Here is an 8,787-nt window from a genome sequence, read left to right on the forward strand (position 1 = left end):
ATATTCGGTCTCTATTCCAACTTGTCTGACCAAACCAATCCTTCTTTTGCTCGTCACTGTCAAATCTGAGTTTGATTCACCCATCAGATATTCAAATGTAGAAAGGGCACAAATAGATGAGCAATGTTTCTCAAATCAACCAATTTCTAGATCAACTTACTATCAATTTAACTTACTTGGTTGTATTTTCGGCACCCGTAAAACCTTCTGCCAGGGTTCTTCTCACTCCATGCTGTCCATCGAGGAGCCACTGTACCACAAAAACAGAACCTTCGACGCCCTTCATACTCGGTCTCTATTCCAACTTGTCTAACCGGCTCTCTATAATATATTCAAGAATTAGATTTGGCTAATTCGCTCTCTATAATATATTCAAGACAAACAATCAATTCCTTCGATGCCCTTCATACTTGGTCTCTATTCCAACTTGTCTGACCAAACCAATCTTTCTTTTACTCATCCTCGTCGAATTTGAGTTTGATTCACCCATCAGATTTTCAAATGCAGAAGGGGGCACAAATAGATGAGTATGTTTCTCATATTTCAACGGGTGCAGCCACTGACATAGAGGGAAAAACAAGTACAAACTTTAATCGATTTGGTCGGAGAAGAAAATTTCACACCACAGGGATTACGATTTGCTAAAGACGAAACATGGAGAAGAAAAGCCTACTTTCGTTTTCCTCTGCGAGTCGTTTCGCCCTAGACGCAATATTTCAGAGATAATATTCAGACAAAACAAATGAATTAACAAGAAAAGCCACGTCACCTACTTATTAGACATGCCAGGTCAGATTATTTTGGTCAAACTTGTGCTGGCTCATCAATTTCACGGTTAAAGTAACAGATCTGTTAGCATGGGATACCAGTCCACCATTTTAATTACTCTGAGGGCGAAATTGCACCATAAATTACTTTAGGCCACTGGGTGCACCTGAAAAAATACTTGGAGGTGCTGGGTGCACCTTAACCCTTTATATTAAACATAATAATATTTTTTCTCCCTCTATAATTGTTTGCTTGGAATACATTATAAGTGATGGAAACATCTAGTTAGAATACATGATTTGCGATGAGATTGACTGAAACTGAGATCATGCAAATCTAAACTAAGATGAAGAAATTTTATTGTGTAAAAATAACACGCAGAAAGCTTTATTGTTCATCAGGGAAACAAGATACACAAATTGATCATTTAGTGGAAAGGCCCATATAATCAGTGGGCCCATAAGGTAGGAAAAGTTCTGCGAAAAATCCTTTCTTTCTTCTGGGGTTACATCCCATATCCTTGCAGAGTTGGTCATTGTACCAAATATGGCAATTGGTGATACATGACTTCCAATAATACTTCCCACCATACAGTTTCATACTATCTTCCCAAATCTTAACTTCCTTTTCCATTTCTCTCACACTGGGCAGTTCAATGCTTCCATCCAGAAAGCTTGCTAGCCACTTGCACCTCATTTCAAAAGCAAATAGATTGAGAGTCCCTCCGCAAATCCTATTATTGCTACTTGTGGGATTCTAGCATGAAGTATTTGCCTGTAATCATACAACAAATTCAAAATACTTGGTTGGTTCTTAGATTTTATACCTTTGCTTACCTAAGAATCTTTTTATGAGAAAGAAATGGCTCATACCTGTATAAAGGAACTGAGGACTTAGCTGACGGGGTTATGTGATTTTGGAATAATGGAGATTTGAAGATGTTTCTGAGCTTTTGGTCACCTCTGAACCCTGTAGCAAGAATCACCAGATCTGTCTCTATGGGTTTTGAATCTCCATCAATAATTAAACCTTCTTTGCAGAACTTAAAGCCCTCTGATCTCTTTATAATGATGCTTCCTTCTTTTACTCTATCATAAAAATTTTGAGGAAGAATTCCAATCTGACATGAAGAGAGTCCTTGAAGAAAGCTGTCATTAGGTACCAATCCAAATTTGTCTAGTGGCAGCCTCCATCTCAGGTTTGACTCGACAAACTTGAGATTGCCCATCTCTGAAAATGCAAAGACGAATCATCAGCATGAAGATGATTTCTCTGTTTGTGAGAATATATGCACATGAGATGTGCAGGATTTACCAATGGGGCGAAGAGAGTAGCCACAAGGCTTAGGAAGAAGGATTCACCAGGCTTGTGAAACAAAAACTCAGAAAAGCGATTGAAGTACAAGAATGCAAGATTAATTCCCCAAATATTAGAATCTGGGAGAAACCAGTGTACTGTCCTTTGAACCATGGTGCAGGGCTGCTTGATTCCTGTATATATAAAAAGCATTTTGAGAGACAGAACTTTTATGTGATTTGTAGGAAGGCAAGAAAGAAAAGTTTTACCATTTGCAGATGCACACTCAGCTACTATATCATAGGCAGATTTCTGGGAGCCTATTACTGTAACTCTCTTTGATTTGATCAATTTAGCAGCATCCTCATTTGCCATTGAAGAGAAGTCCATTGAGTGTATGACCTGACCTTTGAACACTTCGGGGCCTTGTCCTGCCGGGAATTTAGGTATGTTTGGCACACCACTATATTTTCCAATGCACAGAACCACAAATTCAACCTCATACACCTATAAAAGATACCCAATATGTAGATACACGGTAGTCTGGACAGTGCACATATGTATTTGTAATTTGTATGTAAATACCTACCTCGGTGGAAAGACTCTCTGTATGTTGCACTTGAAGGTGCCATTTTCCCTTAGAGCCAAAGGGCTTGCCAGTTCCACCCCACAAATCCCAAGACTCGGTAATTTCTTCAGTAACCTCGCCAACATAGTCAATATCGATGACTTTAGAGTTGAATCTGATGTGAGATAAGATCCCAAACTTTTGAGCATAGGAATCCAAATACTGCAAAACCTGGAGGCTACTTGGATTCTCTTCTTTGACAGAAGAATCCCATGGAAAATCAGAAAACCTGTAAGATTCCCTGCTGTTCTGAAGTTTGGTAGACTCAATTGTGTGCCTCCAGAGTCCTCCTATGCCATCTTCAGCCTCAAAGACGACTGGATGAAATCCCTTCTCTACTAAGTATTTGCAGGCAAGAAGACCACTGGTTCCTGCTCCAATAATCCCCACTCTTCTCTCCATTCTCATCTATCAATGCTCGATTCTCTGATTTTACCCTAACAAGCATTATATCTAAATCGATTATTCAAAAAGTCAGTACATTTCTTTTTGGAATTGTTTTCTTCAACGTTTTTTTTTTTTTTTTTGACCAGGGTTTCTTCAACGTTTTACTTCGTGGGTTGTGTTTGTTTTTATTAGAAAAGAGCTTCAGTCGTCTACTGGAAATATATCTATCGCCACCTCATATTTGGAAGGCGGTGGGCGATGACTGGTTCAGTGAGTCTACTGGCGAATTTTTTTTTGTAGCTTCATGCCTTCATCAGACTCTATTCAATATATGTCCGCGTGTGTGTTTGAATGTTTTTTTTTTTTTGATAGTATGTGTTTGAATGTTTTGACTGGGCTTGATCTCTTTTCTTTTTTTTTGACCAAGAGACTGGGCTTGATCTCTGGGAGTTTATCACGATTACTTAATTTATTTTATATAGGAAGCTGAAGCTAACTTGAGTTACTCTTTTAACGAATAGAAAATGTTTATTCCATAAAAAATTGCAGACGCTAGGACCGTTAAGAGGTTGTCTGAAATACGCTAATTAATCATTTTTTTGACCGGAAAATACATTGATTTAATCATGAATCATAAATAAACTAGGGTAGTAATAAAATTCTTCATTTAATTTATGTATCTCAAATTCAAATATTAGTATATGTTTTACCAAATTAAAATATTAGTATATAACAGAATGCCATTACTAGTAAAATCTGAACTTAATACTTAAGTCTAAAAAAATTAAATTTATTCATAAACACATACTATAACTCAAAACAATCAATAAATAATTAATAATCCATCATCATATTACTTAGTATATCCATAGTTACATGTTTAATATTAAAGCTAGTTTGACATTTAATTTAGTTATAAATATAAGACCTCAATTCACTTTATCCCTTATATTTATCAAGTTTGCCATTAAGTAATTCTTATAGTGATTCCATGTGTTAAATTGTTACTATCAATAGATAATTCAAACCACACATGATTAATTAAGGTATTTTAGAAAAGACACTACAAACAATTAACTTAACTAACTTCTTAATCTAACCAAATTAGTCAACTATGTTTTATATTAAGAACTGAAGATAGAATTATCTATTAGTATCTAGTACTCCTCTATTCCTTAATGTAAGACCTATTTAACTAATTTTATTAGATTAAAAAAGTTTGATAAGTTAGTTAATTATAACAAATAAGACATATTTTTTCTAAGACACCATAATTATCTTCCTTAATATCCTCCCCCTCTCCTACTTGACTATAGTTAAGGAAGTATTAATAAGAGTAATTTAAGAAAGATTGATAAACATGAGAAATAAATTTTATATTTATGATCAGAAAACTAACTTAATAATTAGGTCATATTTATAATTGGGAATATGGGCTAACCTGCGGGTTGCAAGCTAGCTCACCACAACCTATAGGTTATGCAGTGTGAGCTGGAGTAACTTGCATTTGGTGGGTTGAAAAATGCCAACCTTAACCATCATAGCGGGTTGGTAGGCTAGCCCACCATCTTTTTTTTCTTTTTTTTTCAATTCTTAACTTTTAAACCTTTTTTTTATTTAATTTTTTAAATTAATAAATGGTGATCCAAAATGTTAAAAACAATCACAAGTATAAATTATGTTTAATGACACTTAAAATAATTAATACAAATATAAAACAATACATTACAAATATTTTAAATGATTAACATACAACGTTAACTCATAGTGATAAATTTTACAATTTTGTCATACAAATACCATGTTTGATACAGAAAACTATCTCTTAATAAATTAGAAGTATATCTATCTAATTTTTTTAAAGTTCATTCACTATATTTTTCTAAAACACCGTTTTCTATAATAAATATGTCTTGTATTTGATTTGGTGGTTAAATTTTTGTTATACATATAGTATGCTTATTTTTAAAATATTTTTTGTGTATATATGTAACATGAAAATTAAAATATAAATGAGGGAAAATTTTTAAATATAATAACATATATTTACGTGAAATTTTTTTTAAAAAAAAATGATAGGTTAGGGGCCAACCCGCCACAACTCGTGAGTTATGCGGTGCAAGCTAAAGTAACTCACACCTTGGGGGTTATCAAAACGCCAACACTAACCCGCTTCTTTATGGGGGTTGATAAGCTGGCCTGCAGGCCTCAACATCATATTCCCAGTTCTACCAAAAAACAAAGGAGTATTATATAGAAAAGTAGATTGTTTTGGGACCTAGTGTGAGAAAAATGTGTAATTATGCGCTTGTCTCTGGTTAAAAAAAAAAAAGTGCTTGTGACCTATTTCCCATGATCGTCCGCACTGCTTCGAAAATTAGGTTTGATAATTCATTTTAAATTGATTTAAAAAAATATAATCAATGAAAACAATTTAATCTAAAAATTTTGTAAATAAATATCATATTTTATCAGCTATTTACTTGAAGACAAGAATCCCTACTATTCGCGTCAACATGAGTTGGTACAAACAAAATATATCTATCCTAATTTTTTCTGATTATTTTCTCTAATCAAATATAATGTTATTTGTAATTTTATAATTCTATCAAAGAACAAGAAGGGACTTATATGTGTGTGTGTGATTAAGGATTAGATTTTTGATATGAAAATCAGCTGAACATCTACACTATTTTATATGTATCTTCATTTTTCATCAGCAGATTTCATATAACATCTGTCTCATGATTTTTAGTGTTTAGGAACATTTTCAGTAACTTCTAATGAAAAAAATATTCAGTGACAGAAACTGTCAAATTTGGCGTCATTAAATAAGTAACAGAATCACTGGCAATTGCTATGTCAAATAATTTAAATCCACATTAAATAGAGTGTGAAGATGAGTGATTGTGCTGAGATAGAGTCTAATATCATATATACTTCTATCTTCAAAATCAATTTGTATTAACCGAAACAGTCCTTTATAAAATTTAAACTACACTCAAATTTAACTACTCCCTCTGGTTCATAATATAAGTTGCTTCTAGAAGATTGGTTTAATTTAAAATACAAGTCACTTGGAAAGTATTTGATGCCTATTAGTCAATTTTGTCTCTGCAGTTAATACTTAAATATAACTTCTCGTGTTTTTCTCTCTCTCCTTCATAACCTTATTTAATATGGGTAAAGTTAGAAAAAAAAAATCAATTTGGAACAGATTTAATGAGTCAACTATCATTTTTTGATATTGAGAAATTAGTTAAAGTGTGACTATATTGTGTATTAGTATACAAAACTAACAGCATGCAGGAAGTCTTTGCAGGAGGTCTTATTGACACAAGGAAAACAGAATTTCCAAATTGCTCATTTAGTGGGAAGGCTCACATAATCAGTGGGTCCATAAGGTTGAAAAAGTTCTGCAAAAAGGCTCTTTTTTTTTTTTTTCCCCTGGGTTACCTCCATGTCCTTGCAGAGTTGGTCATTGTACCAGATATTGCAATTTCCAATACATGACTTCCAATAATACCTCCCACCATATAGCTTCATATTGTCTTCCCAGATTTTTATTTCCTTTTCCATTTCTCTCACACAGGGCAGTTCAATTCTTCCATCAGAAAGCTGCTAGCCACTTGCACCTCATTTCAAAACCATACAGATTTGAGAGTCCCTCTGCAAATCCTATTATTACTACTTGTGGGATTCTAGCATGAAGTATCTTTCTGCAATGTTATAAGATATTCAAAATATGGTCAGGTTTAGATTTATGTCTTTGCTTAGTGCTTATTTAAGAATCTATCTGTGAAGGATAAGTTGTCAAACCTGTACAATGGAACTGAGGAAGTAGCTGAGGGGGTGATGAGATTTTGGAATATTGGTGATTTGAATATATTTCTGAGCTTTTGATCACCTTTGAACCCTGTAGCAAGAATCACCACATCTGTCTCTAATGGTTTTGATTCTCCATCAATGATTAAACCTTCTTTGCAGAACCTAAAGCCCTGTGATCTCTTTAGAATGATGCTTCCTTCTTCCACTTTGTCATAAAAATGTTGAGGAAGCATTCCAATCTGACATGAAGAAACATCTTGGAGAAAGCTTTGATTAGGTACCGATCGAAACTTATGCAGAGGTAGCTTCCATCTTAAGTTTGATTCAACAAACTTTGAGACTGCCTATCTCTGAAAATGCATAGAGGAATAATAAGCATTAAAATGATTGTTTGTGAGTATATCTGCATAGGGATATATGATGTTCTGGATTTACCAATGGTGAGAACAAAGCAGCCACAAGGCCAAGGAAAAATGATTCACCAGGCTTGTGAACTAAAAGCTCTGAGGAGCGATTGAAGTACAAGTAGCCAAGACTAATTCCCCAGATATTAGCATGTGGGAGCAACCAGTGTGCTGTCCTTTGAATCATTGTGCAGGGTTGTTCTATTCCTGCAAAGAAAGCATTGAAAGATATAAGTTTTATTCGTGATTTGTGAAAGCAAGGAGAAAACGGTATTAGTATTACCATTTGCAGATGCACACTCAGCTGTTATATCATAAGCAGATTTCTGAGAGCCTATTACTGTAACTCTCTTTGATTTGATCAATTTGGCAGCATCCTCATTTGCCATTGAAGAGAAGTCCATGGAGTGCATAACCTGGCCTTTGAACACTTCTGGGCCTTGTCCTGGAGAGAACTCAGGTATGTTTGGCAGACCATTATATTTTCCAATGCACAGAGCCACAAACTCAACTTCACACACCTGTACAAAATACCCCAATATTGTAGGTAAACAGGACAACTCATTTTTCAGATTCTGTATTTGTTTGTAAATTACCTTACCTACCTTAATGGAAAGACTCTTGGTGTATTGCACTGAAGAAGAAGCCATTTTCCTTAGAGCCAAAGGGCTTGCCAGTTCCACACCCACAGATCCCAAGACTCGGTAATTTCTTCAGTAATCTCGCCAACATATTCAATATCAATGACTTTAGATTGAATCTGATGTAAGATAGGATCCCAAACTTTTAGATAGGAATCCAGATACTGCAAAACCTGGATGCTACTTGGATACTCTTCTTTGACAGAAGAATCCCGTGGAAAACCAGAAAACCTGTAAGATTCTTTGCTGTCTGAAGCTTGGTAGACACAATGGTGTGCCTCCAGAGTCCTCTGTAGTCCTGTGCCATCTTGAGCTTCAAAGACGATGGGACGAAAGCCCTTCTCTGTTATGTATTTACAGGCAAGAAGACCACTGATTCCTGCTCCTATAATCCCCACTCTTCTTTCCATTCTTGGCTGTCAATACTTTGTTCTCTTTCTGATTTGAGCATAATAATAATATAGTAAGCTTTAGATTTATTATATTGGTGCTTCAAAACGGTCAATACAAGTTGTTACTTTTTTTTTTGGGTGTGTTGTTTATCCTGTTATAACATAGAGCTTCGAGATTTCCGGGTCTTAGTTGAGCTTGATTTTTGGGAATTCATCATGACTATTTAATTGTTTTTGTATTTGAAAGTTCAACTAGTGAGAATTTTAAAGGAAGTGACTCTTGTTATGAGCAGACCTTTTTGGCCATTTTATTTTCGTTAACCACAAAACGTAATATTTTCGCTGATGAAAATCGAAACCAAATTATTACTTGTCCAGTTTTAAATATAGGATCTATTTTGTAGGATAATTTACCACTATAAAATAGATCTTATATTTATATT

The 8,787-nt window shown here is 34.5% G+C and overlaps 1 protein-coding gene and 1 pseudogene across 1 annotated transcript; both read right to left on the reverse strand.

Annotated features, from left to right (window-relative positions):
- Window positions 1-1,191: 1,191 nt before the first annotated feature.
- On the reverse strand, window positions 1,192-3,114 carry LOC114713500 (probable flavin-containing monooxygenase 1; annotated as a pseudogene).
- Window positions 3,115-6,689: 3,575 nt separating this feature from the next.
- LOC114713479 (probable flavin-containing monooxygenase 1) lies at window positions 6,690-7,961 on the reverse strand. The gene is made up of 5 exons (XM_028898143.1): window positions 7,917-7,961; window positions 7,595-7,832; window positions 7,343-7,518; window positions 6,899-7,146; window positions 6,690-6,798 (listed from the first exon to the last, which is right to left on the reverse strand). Exons 1-5 carry the CDS (start codon window positions 7,959-7,961, stop codon window positions 6,690-6,692), a joined length of 816 nt encoding a protein of 271 aa, XP_028753976.1.
- Between the last annotated feature and the right edge of the window lie 826 nt (window positions 7,962-8,787).

This window comes from Neltuma alba, unplaced genomic scaffold (assembly GCF_004799145.2).
Source record: "Neltuma alba isolate B1F8T4 unplaced genomic scaffold, ASM479914v2 tig00011428_pilon, whole genome shotgun sequence".
Taxonomy (NCBI): Eukaryota; Viridiplantae; Streptophyta; class Magnoliopsida; order Fabales; family Fabaceae; genus Neltuma; species Neltuma alba.

Coding starts and splice junctions, on each gene's coding strand:
- LOC114713479 (XM_028898143.1), bottom strand. CDS start 7,961: ATGGCTTCTTCTTCAGTGCAATACACCAAGAGTCTTTCCATTAAG. Junction 7,519..7,594: donor TGAGTGTGCATCTGCAAATG/GTAATACTAATA, acceptor CTTTCTTTGCAG/GAATAGAACAACCCTGCACA. Junction 7,147..7,342: donor CTGCTTTGTTCTCACCATTG/GTAAATCCAGAA, acceptor TCTTCATGTCAG/ATTGGAATGCTTCCTCAACA.